This window comes from Micropterus salmoides, unplaced genomic scaffold (assembly GCF_014851395.1).
Source record: "Micropterus salmoides isolate LMB-PRFRI ecotype aquatic unplaced genomic scaffold, ASM1485139v1 Ms_hic_scaffold_6, whole genome shotgun sequence".
NCBI classification, from domain to species: Eukaryota; Metazoa; Chordata; class Actinopteri; order Centrarchiformes; family Centrarchidae; genus Micropterus; species Micropterus salmoides.
In genome coordinates, this window is record NW_024044348.1 from 31,819,067 (window position 1) to 31,835,176 (window position 16,110).

Below are 16,110 nucleotides of genomic sequence, written 5' to 3' on the forward strand. Positions count from 1 at the left end.
AGATACCCATCTTAAAGAAATTAATTACCTCCCTTGTTAATCTTGATATAATTAAATTTCTGAAGAATAAAATTTGCTGCCTTTTTTTCCCCTCCCCGCCTCGCTGCTATGGAGGCGAGCCGATAATGGCTGGCTCTCTAGCTAGCCTGCTGGCCAGGGACATGGGGACAGCCTAACATCCTGGGCCCCATGCTGTGCTATACCGCACTGTGCAAACCCACTCTCCTCATCCTACGCCTTCACTACTCATAGGGATAGGCGGAGAAAACGCCTCAATCAATGCGTTGCCATTCTGCGCCCGCTTGTGTTTCCTCAATCCTGGAGGAGATGGAAACTCTGGGCCTCCAAATTCTTGGTCTTAACATGTGATAATGTTGTTGAACGACTTGAGAGTTTTAGCATGCGGGCGCTGCTAATGAAGTTGTCGACACAGAGCCTCTGAAACTTACATGGTGGAGCCCTGGAGAGCCCACAGAGTTTTTTCTGTTATGGCTCACTTAAGAAACTCCTGTGTCTTTGTGTGACTTACTATCGTTTTTTTTATAGCACCTCCTGCAATGCTGTTAGATTTAACCCTGATTGCCTTGTGCAGAACAGGATTACCAAGCAGCAGTGTATTTTCTTGTCGCTATGTATTTATGTTTGTTTTCCTTTGACTCTAAGTTTTACGTCAGCTCCATTGTCAGGTTTGAGCCCGGGGAAAGACAGCAGAAAAGGCTGGAAAAGATCTTTCATTAGGTGCTGGCAGGGGGGCAGAAGAATGCCAAGGAGGGCAGGGGAGAAGTGGTAATATGTATGGAGTAGGCAAAATGCTACAACTAGATGGCAGAAATGCCAACATAGAGAATAGTTTGAGTTTGTGGAATCTGATTCAGGACTTTTCACTGTGGAGGTGTACATTATGCATCCTGTAAGCAGCAGTTTTCTGCTTAAAACTCAATACTAAATAATGGAGCACTATCTTTACATTTACTGCATTATGGCTTATCTCTAGCAGTTTGCATTTTCCACACATACTTTTGCAGTGGTTGTTTCTCTTCTGTAATAATTTGTTTAATTATGTATGTGGGAATGTCATTGGCAATGAGCCATTATATTATTATCACTTCAGTAATACTGTACAAATGTGAAAGGTTGAACAGTGGATGTTTGAGTGATGCAAAGTACATTGCTATACGAAAAAAGACTGCAGTGCAAAGATCACTCATTCAATTGATATAGTGAATATTTCAAATGTCTTTTGAATGATAGAAACATATTTATTGTGTTTATCAAAAATATATAACTTCCCCACATAATCAGGGCAACCAATGACAACTTATTGGCAAGAATATTAATTGCATTTTAATTGAGTTAATTGCAAGTCATAGGGACTTTTTGGATGATTAAATGATTAAATTCAGATTTTTACCAATGAATATATTGTTAACTGGTTCAGCAGCTGGTGATAAATCAATCTGTGAGTTGATTATTCCCATCCCTAGAAAGTACTTCTGTTAACTACCCCCATTATTCCACACTAACCTTTTTGTTTAGACTGGCCCAAAAGCTCGTTTTTCTCTTAGTCTCCTGCCTTCTGTCTAAGGATCATTTATTTCATTGTTTTGTACAAAAATATATTATCTGATACAGTGTTCTCTATTTTGTCTTTTAACGGAAAAACAGAACATCTAAAATTAGCTTCAGAAAATGGTGAAAGAGAACAAACAAGGCAATCCATTAGTGAGGATGGGTTATTGGCTGACTTGCCTCTTCTCATGGCGGCCCATTAAAAGTGGTAATGTCTGCCTGCAGCAGTGCCTGGGGAAGAAGAAGGAGGCCATGGAAGGCATATTTCACATGCATCAGACACTGGAATTAAATAGACCAATGTTCCCTAAAAAGACTGAAGTACATCTCTTTCTGATGTGCGTCCCGGGCAAAAATTCATTGATCTTAGAATGTCCCTTGGCAATTATAAAATATTAAATCCAAGTCGCACTTTTCGGCTCGGCTTAATTTTTTTTTCCTCGCTTTTCACTGCTTTCCATTTGACCAATTTAGAAAAAAAAGTTAGAAATGGATGGCCATGAAAAAAAAGGCACTGATAATAAAGACTGTGCCCACTTTTAGATATCTTTTGTTATGTTTCTGTATTGTTTTTGTGGAAATCTCAGATCATTAAATGTGATGAGGTCCCAGCAAAACGAGAGTGCCTGAAACATTTCTTATTAGAGCATCAGAGTAGTGTAAGCCGGGACCATAAATGGCTGATGATTGAAGCACACGGGGGACTGAAATTTGTATGATAGCTTTATTCCTGAGCACAAGGTCTTCTGTACCACTGGTGCTGGTTTCAGCACTCTGGGGACAATAAATATTTGTCAGCTGCTTTCCATTAGGTCGGTGGCCCCGGTGCTCTCCTCCCTGGCCCCTTTATGTCCCTCAGAGATTACAGAGGGGTCTACAGTTAATTGCCCAAATCATTAAATTTAACATATATCTCAATAAATATAATCAGCCAGCTGTTTGACAAGGTACACAGTTCATTAAGTCCCCTTGCTTGTTTGTCGTTTCCCTAATTAAGATTTAGAATCGATCATTGAGTGTGTAATGTACAGTGTAGCTCGGTTTGCACGGAGAGTCTCTCTGCTCAAACGAAAAAGGAATGGCATCCGCTTGCTAAAGCTTTACCATTTAGCACACTGACTGCAATGGGAATTAGACATCCTGTGCTAATTAGGGAGGCCAATTAACTGTGAAATTCAGGCGTTTTTGACAAATAATCTCAGCAGAATTCAGACATCACCAAGCGCATGAATGTTATCGGTCCTGAATGGAGAGAGCATAAAGGCTATTGGCTCTGATGCTGTTTAAGATGCTTGCTGGTGTTGCTGAATATGTTGTGTGCTCCCAGCGGTGTCTTGTTCTTGTCAGTTAGCGTGCAGTCTAACCTAATGATGCCCACGGTTCCTGAATGGGGCCACCCTTAATGTACATGCCCACTAAAATACATATATATGATGCCCTACTGTATACTTTTCAGTTGAATTAAACAATAGGTTAGATTTGATGTGGCTGTTGTTCAGTGTACTAAACCATTATATGGATAATAGGGGAAACAATTGAAATCTGAAATATGGCAGTGTAGTGAGAGAAAAAGAATTGTAATAAACACAGATTGCTGCTGTCATGGGGTAGAGTGTCACCAGGTCTGGCTCCGGTCTGGCCTCTAAGCAAGTACAACAATGTTGCCCAGTACTTGACATCTATTCTCTTTTCCCGAAACAAAGAATTGGCATCACCAGAGATCAGAGTGTGTCTGTGTCTCCCATTCCCATTTTGATTCATGATCACATGTATTTTTTAGATTGCATAAATTATGTATTTGTTGAACTAATGAACGCCCTCCACTGATAGAACTTTGCTATAGATGTGATTTGGCTGAATAAGACCTGCCTGCCCTTCTGGTACAACAAGGTCCAGAGAGCCACAAAATGTAAACATACCTCCTGGGCTGGCCTGTATCACTACACACCACTGATTTGTGTTTGTGTATGTGTGTGTATTGAGGTGTGTGCAGTTATGTGTGTGTGGTCTGACTTGTTGACAACTATAAAACAGGCCCCTGCTGTCTTTATTACCTGTCCAACCTATCCCAACTGCTTTGTTCCTGCAATACATAGAAACACATTTTACCGTGCTTGCGTTGGCGCTTTCTATTCAGTTGGAGTCTAATAGAAAGGCGCCATTACACCATGGAAAGCAATGGCTGTGGGTGTGTGCTGAAGCTGTTTGGATACCAGGCAGCGCCGGAGGTGTGTTTGCTGGGCGCCAGTGGGCAACTCCTGCAGCTGCCCGCCTCAGGTGCCAGAAGAATTGAGTACTTCCTTTTACAAGATGTGTAATTATTATGGCAGACAAGGGTGTGGATTTAAACCAAGTCAATATGTAGATAAGCGTTATATACACACACATACACACACAGCTGCCTGGAAAATGATGCTGTTGTAGGTGGTATAATAAAGCAGGTTGCCAAAATGCTGTGCAGGTAGGAAGGAAGCCTTCTGGGCCTGTGGAAGAGGAACCTGATGGGAGGAATGAGGCCTCCAGGAAAGTGCCAGAAAAACTGTAATGAGAAACTCCTTAACTGCATCCAAATTTTGTGATGCTGCATGCCATTATTACCACCAAACCCACCTAGACTACTAATTGACAGTGTATTGTATGATTTTAATTTTTGAAATTGCAGTGCCAAATTTACCAAACTGTGGAATTAATAGACTTCTATGTCTATCTCACATTTATCAGCAGAACTAGTAGTAGTAGTATAAGTAGTATATTTTGATCCAAGTTGAATTGACATATCCAAATGTCCAAAATCGTAAAGGAAACATTTATTTCTGAGTAGCTATAAAAACTCTGTGAGCTTCTCACCCTGGCAGCTTGTTGGATGAAAAACAATGTCACTGTTGGTCACAAATGTTCACAGAGGCACTCTACAAAAAAAGAATCCTCCAGTAAAGTTTTGGTTTGTCTTTCTGGGCCATCTATATAAAACATGAAACTCTACTCTTTCCCCAGAAGAGCCTGGATTTTAATCAGACCTGCTCTTCAGACAGCCGTTTCCTGTCTCTTATACTTAGCAGGCGTCACATCAGGTGCACGGGGACCTGTGACAGCAGTGCTGGAGCTGAGCCTGTGATGGCTAAATGATGTCAAAAAATGGCCCCATTTATGTCAATTTGAGATCAAGGACCAATTCACAGTGTGAACTTCCGCCGTTAATGTGCTGTCTAATCTCCCCCCATCTGCATATCTACTGTGGCCCCTTGTTGCGTTCCTTTTCTTGTAAGTGAAACGTCTTACTGCTCATATGAGGATTTATGTGAAGACTGACAGTTCAGCATACAGCACATGCCTGCAGAGCGACAGGATCCGTCGTGCTGCCTTTCGTTCTCTTATCTCATTCTCAAGTCAGTGTCTGTTACTGCTCGGATTCTGTGTTATTCAGTGCCATGCTATTTTGCTAGCCTCCTCTTTTACCTAATTAGGCCATTTGCAGGATGCTTTCCCTTAGTGTGGTCATTTATGTTCGATGCCATTCTGAACTGATAGGCTTTTTGTTAACTGGTTGTTCCTATTTGGAACGTTTCGCAAAGACATCAAAGGGCGGACCACAAGCCTCATTTGGCAACTTCTCCCAGTTATCCATCGGCTGCAAAACACCCCAGTGCCTTGATTATTAACTCAGTCACCACCCTCTCATTCAACTTGAATTAAAAATTAAAAACCAGCAGAAATGACAGTGCCACACCATTGAAAGTAAAGTGTGCAAAACCAACAAGGGCTCATTAGCGAATAGTTCTGAAGACAAGCATTCTGACTTGAGACTCATTACACTTCTCCTATTTTAACTCTAATTGGGTTCATTTTATATATGAAACGCCTTGAATATTTAATGCTGAAAAAGTTCTACTTCTGATACTTTATGTAGCCAAAGATACTTGGCCTGCGTTAATTGTCCAGGTCATCAGGCAAGCTGTTAGCGATTTCTCTGTTACTTTTGCTCTCGCCATAGAAAATAACAGAGAGGAAAGACATTGAACACATTATTTGATGGACTATATTGATTGGGTTATGATCTTCAGACAAACAAACCTGATTTATAATCACAACAACAATATCCTCATCTGGATTGTTATATGAGCTGCTGTATTGCTGTTGTACTACTGTGATTATAGGCAATAGGATTTTCTACTCTTTTAATAAATAATAATAACCAATATATATATATAATACCTCACAATCCTATATGGTGTTGCCAACCTAAGCTACAAAGACCCAGCTAATAAAGCCTTTGTAGTACTTAACAAGTTGTTCAGCTAGCCAGGCTAAGAGCATTTTAATTAAACAGATTAAAAACAATGTTATGGTTTCTTCATCTGGTTGCCTTCACACAATCTTTTGTTTCTCTCAGGTTGAAAAGAAAGGGGGAGGTGTGGGGGGGCAAGATTGTGTTTCCAGGCAGGAAAGTTTGAAGTTCTTTGTTTGGAAGCGAGGTTCCGGGTGCAGCACACTATTTAGCTCGGTGACCCTGTGACTGTCTTCTGAGGAATTGTATGAGCAGCCCTGCAGAATAGTGCTCCAGGGTCAGCTTTCATCTTAGCAGTAACCTGTGGACTTTGAAACTCAGGGCGATGGAATTGCAGCTTTGTCAGTACACTACTAATTAGAAAATTCCTGACCTCGAGCAAGATGTTTTAATTATGTGTTGTGTCAACGAGTTTGCAGATTTAATCCACCGTTGATACACACTCAAGTGTGCAAACTGTGTCGCACATTGTAGTAGATCAAGTGGAATGGTGAAGGGAATTTTTGCTCCATCTTTCTCTGCCCCGAATAACCTTACGCCTTTCCTGCACCATGTTTGTTAAAAGCCATCACATGCTTAAGTAGCCAAATTAGACGTGGAGTTAATGTGTTAGCTCGTGAAAAAGCTGGTCTGATTCGCCTTGGTTTGAGGGAGGCTGAACAATGTGACAGTGTTGTGCTGGGTGTGAGCTCTCTGTTGCAGTGAGTCAGTGTGAGGGAAGGCAGGAAGGGGTTAAACAGAAATTGAGCGGGGATGCTGGGGGCAGCAGTGCTGCAGAACATAGCAGTGTTCGTGCGAAGGCAAGTCATTTCCCGAAACACTGCAGACACATGGCCTGCGGCGCTCTAAAACCTTTGGAGACCAAAATGGCTTGCAGGAGTTAGAAGTAATAAGGTGTTTTTTTGCCTTCTTTCTCCTTGACTGAAATTCTGCACGGTTGCTATGCATTGCCATGGAGCTGTGTAGCTGTTTTTATGGTTTATGTGGGTATTAAGATGCTCTGCAACTGGCCATTTTTCAGATTTGTTGTTCTTTAGCTGTGAAGCAAATGGAAGTTGTTTGTTTTGAAAGTAATTCCCTCATTTTTTTGCCATGATCAGAATGCTAGACCTGACTCTTATTATCGGTTTGTATTTTTGCCCTTTATTCTTTCAGTTTTTCTTTCTGCTGTTAACAAAATGAAAAATTAACTAAAGCATGTATGAGACAAGAAAATAGCAAATGTGTTTCTCTCTGCTCCATTTTTTAAAAAAGCACAGTGACAATTGCAGCCTCTTGCTTATAGTTTTTACAGAAAAGGAACCTGTTATAGGAACAAAGGCCGTCTGTGTCGGTGCATGAACACAGAGCTGTGGTATTAGTCCATCCTGACCTCTCTGATTATCAGTGGGCTGAACCAAAACCCTTTTCATCCTTTCCCCTGGTTCTGTTAATCTTGGCTGCCTTGTCTGCTTCAAAGAGAGGCTCCAGCATATAATCTGGGTATGTACATCTGTGAATTATTATTCTAATTCTTTATACGTTTATTAGAGCTGAATAAACTCCACATCAAATACATCACTCGGGCAATGTCAGAAAGCCCCGGGCAAATCAGCCAACATCTGTTAACTCTTTCAAAATGGCCTCATCCAGCATGTCTGTGGGCGTAGAGGAGCGAGAAAAAGGAGAGGCGAGCGAGTGAGAGAGAAAGTCTCTGTTGCTGATTAATGGCGGCCATAGGAGAGGCGTTTTCAGGCCGAGTGTGGAGATGAAGCGGGGCTGCACTCCCACGGCTGGGCTCCACACTGTAAACACTGTGAAGGGACGAGGCAGCGTTCCCCAACTGAAATGCGGCGTGGAGGAGAACATGTGGGAAAGCTTTGTGTCCTGGCACATAGTCAGTCAACCAGGCAGTCAGTCAGTCTTTCAGTCTGTAAATTAGTCAGCCAGTCAGTGAGTCAGTTAGGCACTCAGCCAGTCTGCCAAACAGCGTGTCCTTCACTCAGCCGGCATGTAAGCCAGTTTGTCAGTCGGTCATGTAGTACAAGAGTACCTGCAACCCACTTTAAAGGTTCTACCAGCCAGTTGCACTTAGCAAATACTGCTGGATAACCAAACCACGCTTACAACCTGTCACAGTGGCCAGCATCATATGGAAAATTCATCAATATTGGACAAATGTCTGCTGTTAAACACGATGGTTTCAACTTTTAAAAAACACCACCTGGTTCAGCTTTTTGCTTCACTTCTTTGTTTAGCTTGTCAACAGTCTGTCTCTGTTGTGCTATATATGTCCTCCTTGCCTGAAGCCTAGACATCAGAGTTTAAACGGATTTTTCAGCATCAAAGTAGTAACAACAAAAGAGTAATGTTGCATCATGAACAGCTTATCTGTTTCTCAACCAACATGGGGCTAGTCTTTAGCTCAACATGAATGCTGAGCAATGTTTCCCCCGCAGTTTTGGTGAACACAGTATGTTAGCTAGGGTGCTGCCACATACCGGTACATACTGTACACGTGTGTGTTGTTCTACCATGCAGCCCATCTGCAACTTCTGCTGTGAGGAGTGGAGTGCTGAGACAGCAGGTTGGCTTGTGCAGGGCCGATCAGCTCTGTGTGCCTGGCAAAGCGGGCCATTAACCCACCGCCCTAAGGTGTGACCTGGGCCAAATCCAATATTGGCTTCGGCATCAAGGCACAGGTGCCACTCAGGGTTCAAAGCCACAGATCAGCAAGAACCCCACCACCGCTCCTGCCTCACCCCTCTTTCCCTTCTCAAACAATAAAGGACTGAATGTAAATTCCTCAAGACACCTACAAGCACCACTGCTGCCGCTGCACAATTGGAGACAGGGAATTAAAAGCAGAGAGAGAGAGGATGAAAACATACATTATTAATCAAAAGTAAATTTAGCAAAATGGGAATTCATTTTAGTCCTCTCAACCTTGAACATGACCTGCTGGCTTTGTCCTCCTATTAAAAAAATTCAGATTTCCTCTGTGCCTCTGAGTGTCATAGATGTATTCAACAATGGACGAGGTGTCCAAACATGGAGGCCCAGTCCTTCCAAAAGCACATAATAACACTTACAGGTATTTGTTAGAGTAACATCTTCAGTAGGAACATGTGGGCTTACATGTTGCCCTGTATAGGGTTTTGGAATTTTGTAGACAATAAGAAAAATACGCTAGAATAACGCTAGCCTTATCCTTCTTATTAATTATTGTGGATAAGATCTCAATTATTGCCAAGTTCCATCATTTAAAAGTAACCTTATTAAAGTTGCTTAATATTACACCTACATTACTCTTGACACGTAGCTGGATCATTTATAAATCTTATGTAAGTTTATGCACACAAGGAGTTATTGAAATTTCCCATGTCAGAATGGGCACGGGCGAAATTTGTCACATATTTCTGTTTTTCCTTTATTCTGTATTTTATTCTATTGGATTGTTTTCCAGATACTGCACTCTATTATACTAATTGCCAGCTATACAAGCACACTCAGGCTCGCTCTTTCTGCTCTTGTGTGCAAGAACATGTGTGTGCGGGAAACCGTGGAAGAGTGAAATAGTGTGAAATAATGTGTCTGGCCCATTGGCACGTTGTCATGTATGTCAACAGAATGTGGCTGAAGACCAGAGCCGGCAAAGAGGCCTTATTACAGACAAGCTCTCCTCTCCTCTCCTCTCCTCTCCTCTCCTCTCCTCAGGTTCTATGCACTGCACTCTCTCTCTGTGTTTTCTCTCTGTCCCCCGCTCCAAACAAGTCAAATGTCTGAAGAGATGTATCGAAGTATCCCTGCGCATTCTGTACGATGGATATGTCATATGACATAATGCCTCCAAGCGCCCGTCACAGATAAAATGACAGATGCTGTTTTTTGCCTCATGGATCTTTCTTGGCCAAGCTGATTTTGAGACTTTCAGTTTTGCTCTCCCCCTCTCTCTCTCTCTCTCTCTCTGTGCTGCTTTTCTCTTCTCACTTTTTCTTTTCATCCACCGTGACCTTACAAAGCCTGCCATTTTGTTTTTCAGTGAATTTCAGACACAATTGCTGTGTAATTGCGGGCGACAGGGAAAGCGTGGTTGTTGATGTCTTGCTTTCCCTTTTAACTGACACTCAGCCATCTGCTTTGTTTGGTGTTGGTGTTTACCCCTCCCATCCGCACTCCCTCCTCCACAACATGATTTCCTGCATGTACTGGCGAGAGGGATTGGTCTCCATAGATACCAACAACAACATATCGGTGTTTGGGTTGCTGGCATGTGGAGGGCATATAAAGACAGAGGGTAGAGGAGAGGCTGCGTTGAGAGAATTCCTGGACAAGCGCTGACCTTTCTGCCTGTATTTGGATCACTTAAGGCTGCCCCTGTCCCTGAAGGGAATGAGGCATACTGGGAACTGTGGCACACTACCTAGGCAGTGATATCTGGCTATACTCGCTGTCTCCCTCTTCCCCACCATCAACCATTGTGACCACCCCAGCACTGAGTGCCTTTGGCTACTAATGCCCATCAGTCCAGGTGGACGGATGGCTTTGATTTGTAAAATCTGTGGCCCTGTCGTCAGGCTTACTTGTGAGTGGCAGTAATTGGCATGGCAGTAGGCAGGCCCATCTTTCACATGTGGTCAGTCATGAATGACCTGATTACGCCGGGGTCGCTCCCCAACGTGAGGGTCTGGTGTGCCCCAGGATGCCGGGGAGCAGGCAGTACCCGCTTGCACCTCAACCCACAGCCCTCCCAGCATGACAGCATTACTGACCAGAGAACAGGGCCGGACTGGGAATAATAATTTATGCTGGGAATCTAACATCAGCCAAGGCCAAATTCCAAAAGACAGCGTATTCTGTAGCCATTTTGTTGAAATGTGTTTTTCTGTTCATTGTTTATGCCAGTAACACAATAACCGATTGCCAATAACAAAAACGGCTTCAACAGACATCCAAATTAGTTTTCTAGAGTTAGTCAGTTGCACTTCCATTATTCACATACAATCCTCTTTGTTTTGCACCTGACATTTCCTCATTTATTTATTTCATTCTGCATTTTTAAAGGGTAGCTACACATCAGAACTGACTTTCCCAGGAGTGAGGGCGCAAAAAATAGAAAATGCAAGGACATCGACATAGAGCTGGTAGTCAGAGCTATCCAGCCATGTGAAGCTACTTTCAGACATACAGAATAGACCTCAGAGTCTTACTTGTTTCGTCACAGTTAGGGAATTTCTGCTAAAACAAACAGTGAAATCCAAGGAGACACATATTAGGTACTTTTACACGCAATATATTTTGTTGGAAAAAACACACATGAATCTATGGGATCATATGTACAGAGGAAAAAAACTCACTTGCCTGACACTGCGAATTCTCCCGGTGCTCCTGATGCCAAAGACTGTAGATGTGGCAGGCGGATGTTGGCAAGAACAGTGGCCTGGCTACCCTCACTCATCATCCAGCATCCAGGGGTCAAAGAGTGTACTGAAGGAAATTTGAGACAAAGCACCATCATACACTGCACACAAAGACAAGCATATGAGGGGGCGGGTGCTGGAGGGACTTTGGTTTGGTTCTTGTAAATTCATACTCATCATGTGTTTGCAATTAAGGCCTGTATGTACCGTGTGTTTACAGAGTGGTGCAATCAATGTAATTGTGAGAGGGTGTTCCTGACTGAAATGTCTGTCTTATTTCTCTCTGCCTGGGTTCAAGTGGGCACTTGCTGGATTTGTTTCCCAGTGTTTCTCATTTCCAAATGTAAATGCATCTCTTGACTTGTGTCAGCCTCTGTATACACTCCCTTTTTTTTTTATCGTTCTCATTTTTCCTGGATCAAATAAAGACAACGAGTGCTTCATTTCAGAGTGGGACATCAGCTCAGATCTATGTCAGCAGCAGGGAAATCTGTTCATATTCAGGGGGATGTAAAGAGCCATAGAACACACAAGTTAAAATGATAGTTTCCCTCTCCGTCGTCGGAGCGCGTCACTGATGTTTCTCTCAGCCTCGTGTTCAGCTAGTTGAAGTAAAAAATCTCTAAACACTGCTGCACCTGTAGATCTGGACATTATTAGTGCATGTTTTTGATCTCATTCGTGCTCTCCAAGAGGGATTATTTTTCTTAATTGGAGGTGTATACATTCTTAGAGGCCACAGCATTCCTTGCTATTGATTCTGTCAATGTGTTCAACAACAACAACCTCATTTATGGGACTATGGGAATCATAGAATTGCTTTCTTCTGAACTGTTACTGTTTCACCTTTGACCACAACACAGAAACAGATCTTTTTCTTCACTAATGACAAAGTGAGGACAAATTCCCTGAAAGAGAAAATGCAAAACAAACATTTATAGAGAAGAAAATAAGGTTAATGAAACCCAAACAAAAAAAGCAGTCATTTGATGTTTCTGATGATTGAATGATTTTATTTTCAGCTCACCTAAAAAGTCACATTGTCATGAATGAAGTCAGTACACTCAAGCAATTGGAGTGCAGTGGGATCAGTGTGTTGCCGAAGATCATTATTGGAATGTTAATTAATATCAAGCACCTTCAGAGGTTGATACTCTCCTCCTGCCATGATTAATTTTAGGATTCGTACACAGCTTTGGAAGAGTATGGCTACTGCCCTACTAGCAGCTCTGTGGGGCTGTACCTAAGCACAGCAGTGCTTTCAGCTAAAGGCTAACATCAGGTTGCTAACATGCACATGAGGACAGTGTTTAAATGCTCTTGCTAAGCAGGTATAATGTTTGCCATGTTCAACACCTTAGTTTTGCTTGTTAGCATGTTAACAAGTGATAATCAGCAGCTGAGGCTGATGGGAATGTGATTAGTTTTGCAAACATTTAGTCATAACTAAAAATACTGAATATACTGAAAATTTGACCAGATGATGGCACTAATAGAAAGGTTAGGACTATCAACTATCTGTACACAATTTATGGGAATCCATTCAATGTTGTTTTGACTGACATTCCCATCCCTAGAGCCATGCCGCTAGCGTAGCTAAATGTTGCTAAAGGTCCTGAACTATAAATGTTCATTTGTTGATTACGTGTAAAACTACAAACAGCTGTAGAATTGAATATCAGTGACCATCTTTAAGAAGTTTAAAAAGTTACTTAAGTTACTTACAGTTACATTATTACATTTGTTGATGCTGTTTCATTTTACATGAATGGTGCCTTTTCCGTTTGTATGCTCTGCCTTTGAAATTATCCCTGTTCACAGTATCTACCTGGGTGTTCTGTTTATTCCAAGCACAACGTTGTTCCTGTTACTGGAAACAAACTGGAAATAGGTTGCATCACTGTCGTGGTATATTAATTAATAAGTTAAGCTATATCAATCTTCAAAAACTATGGACTTGTAAATGTAAAATGTGAAGGAGCCCTATCTCACCTTTTGACCCCTTCCTGTGTCTGCAGGTTTCAGGCAGCACGGCGGGTTCCTTGGCCAGCTCCTCCACCCCATCCACGTCATCGCGCCAGTACACACGGCAACGCATCACTCGCGTCAACCTCAGGGACTTAATTTTCTACATGGAGCAGGAGAGAGAGACCGCCCACTCCCTCCTCCTTTACCGTGCCCTGCTGAAGTAGCCCGTGCTCTGCTCAGCACCCACCTCCTCCTCCTCCTCCTCCTCCTCTTCCTCCTCCTTCCCAGCCACGTGCCTTCAGATCAGGTCTAATGTTTCAACTCTGTGTCTCCATATGTACTGTAGTGACGTTTGATGTAGCTTTTAATAGGAAGAGAGACTGAGAGAGACAAAAAAACGTACAAAAATAAGACTGTTGTTCCGTGTCTTCTCCGTTTAGATTCACTGTGTGTGTTTAGATTATTCAGTTTAAAGGCCATATCATGTTCTTTGTCTTGAAGTTGAATTTGTCAAAGGAACAAAGCTGTTTTTGTGTCGCACGACTTGACCCAGAACTGGTTCCATGTATGTTGGGTAGCTATTTATTTGATGTCGTTGGCAGTAGCTTCAATGAACAACCTCAAAGTTATGATTTTTTTGGCCAAGAGAATTATGTTCACACCTCTATACAGCCTACGATATTATCCACGAGCTATTTGTTGAACATAGTTCAATGAATTTTTAGTTTAGCTGAACTCAATAACTAATAAAGAGACTGATTTGTATACCGAGACACCCTTTTGAAACATATAGATTCCAAATAACAGCATAATGTTTCCTTACTGTATGTGTAAATAGTTCTTTTTGAATTATTTTACAGCATGTATATTTTTATTTGTATTAGCTTTGTAAGAAAAGGAATAACCCGTGTCAATACTATTAAACCTGATGTTTTATAAAACCATGTGCTTTGAATTGTCAAAATCAGACAGTTTGTTTGTCCTCATGACCCTTCTACAAAGGTCATTAAACTAAATCATGGTCGCACTATGACACCAGTTTCTGATTGGTCACCCTTGTTGAGTGAGTCACTTTTTTTTTTTTCTTGCCCACACATAATGTGAACATTGTTTGTATGGCTAGATGTGTGTAAGTTTTGTACTATCATGCTCACTTCTTCAAACACTTAACTTGTTTAGAAGGTAAGTGTTGATGAGATTAAACACTCAGCACAAACATTCCATTATCTTTTCCTCTCACTGTCCTGTCTGCACATTACTAACCTTTGAAAAAGTTACATTTCAACTATTCTCCATTTTGCTAGTGGGTCCCCGGAGCCCCCACCTGCTTTGGTAATGACTGAATGACAAAGGTTGTCGATGAAGCAGTTTATGTCCACAGCACTTGTTTGTATTTTAATCATACAGCTGTAAAGTATTGTTTAACTGTAGCAGGAAACAGTTGATTCCAGCCTAAAATTGAGTTTTTGTTTTTGTATTACTGATTGAAGAGAAGAATAAGACAAAACACCTGCTTTTTACATGTTGTGTTGCATTGCCGCCTTGTTATTATTATTATTGTTTTTTGTTTATTTTTGGGTTTTTTTTTTTTTACAAATTGTTATTATGTAATATTGTCCATCATGTTTTTTCTATTTAACTAAATATCTTGGCCTCTATGCAGCTTTTCTTGTCATATTGAAATTTATTTAATTATGGGTGACATTTGAAACAATTGCTGTGCATTGTACATTTTGACAGCACTTTTTTAATCTATTTTATCTGACAACTGAAAGCTGTCACTGTATTATAGCAAAGGAGTTACTCTTTTAAGTAGTAAACGGTATTGCCAACTTATGTCAAGACACTTATTTTTAACAAGTAATATATTTTCTTTTTTTTGGATTGGCTTTTATGCTTAATGCATTTTCATAACTTTTATCTCCAAAATACCATGTTTTAAAAACAAGCACAACAATATCTATTGTGGTGATTTCAAATGATTTTATTAGTGATTTCTATGGTTTCTGGTGGTTTCACAGGAGGGCATTTCTACTACTACTACAGCTTTTTAGCCAAAATGTTAGGACAATATTAATGATCTAAACAGATGGGAGAAATAACATTTCAATGTAAGGATGATTTGTAAATATTGTTTACAAAACTATGTGTTTATTAGAACCACGTTATTTTTGGTAAACTCTTGTACATATCTTGAAAATTTCCTGTTTGTGTGAACAAAACTATACTTATGTATTTGTACCTATTTTGTAAAGGAATAAATAAGCTGTTTACTAAACTGAGCAGATGCTGACATGTCCATTTCTTCTTTTGTTTTACTCTAATTTCATACATAATAAAATGTCTGTAGCTATGTAGGAGTCTTTTTTACATTTTACTCTAAAATGTCTTAATAACTCAGCAATATGTTCCCTCTGTTGATGCCTCACTCTAACTAAACTGTTAAAATGTAGCAAGACGGTTTTACCAAAGTCAACTACTAATTCAGCCTGCTTCATTTCCATTTCTAACATTGCACGTTAAGTACAAACTGAGTCAAGCGCTGCTGCGCTCAACTATGAAAAGTCCCCCTAGGTTTCTGCTGCTAATTAAGCAGAAGCATTTTTGAAAAGACCAAACTGTTTAACTCAGTGCAAAATATTGGAGTTTGGGAGCATATTGGTTTTTTCAAGATCTCTGGCTATTCCTCAGTCCCTCTGGAGCTATAGCCCACTGATCTGAATTCAGCCCTGTAGACGACCCTCCTCCCACATGTGCGTGGGTACAGTAGGCTGTTTATAAGGTTTCATCAGTTCAATTACAGGACAGAGAGATCAACCTACTGAATATAACAGCCACATACATATTTACATGGTTCAAGCTGGCATTATCTGTGATAAACGCTTCTAT

The 16,110-nt window shown here is 41.1% G+C and overlaps 1 protein-coding gene across 2 annotated transcripts in view; it reads left to right on the forward strand.

Annotated features, from left to right (window-relative positions):
* LOC119890006 (transcription initiation factor TFIID subunit 4) overlaps positions 1 to 14,430 on the forward strand; it is an 80,820-nt gene extending 66,390 nt beyond the window's left edge. For both annotated transcript variants that reach the window (XM_038700991.1, XM_038700992.1), the window contains exon 14: positions 13,272 to 14,430. In XM_038700991.1, the coding sequence (XP_038556919.1) occupies positions 13,272 to 13,445 (174 nt within the window). In that variant the 3' untranslated portion in view covers positions 13,446 to 14,430. The remainder of the gene's footprint in view (positions 1 to 13,271) is intronic.
* Positions 14,431 to 16,110: the final 1,680 nt, after the last annotated feature.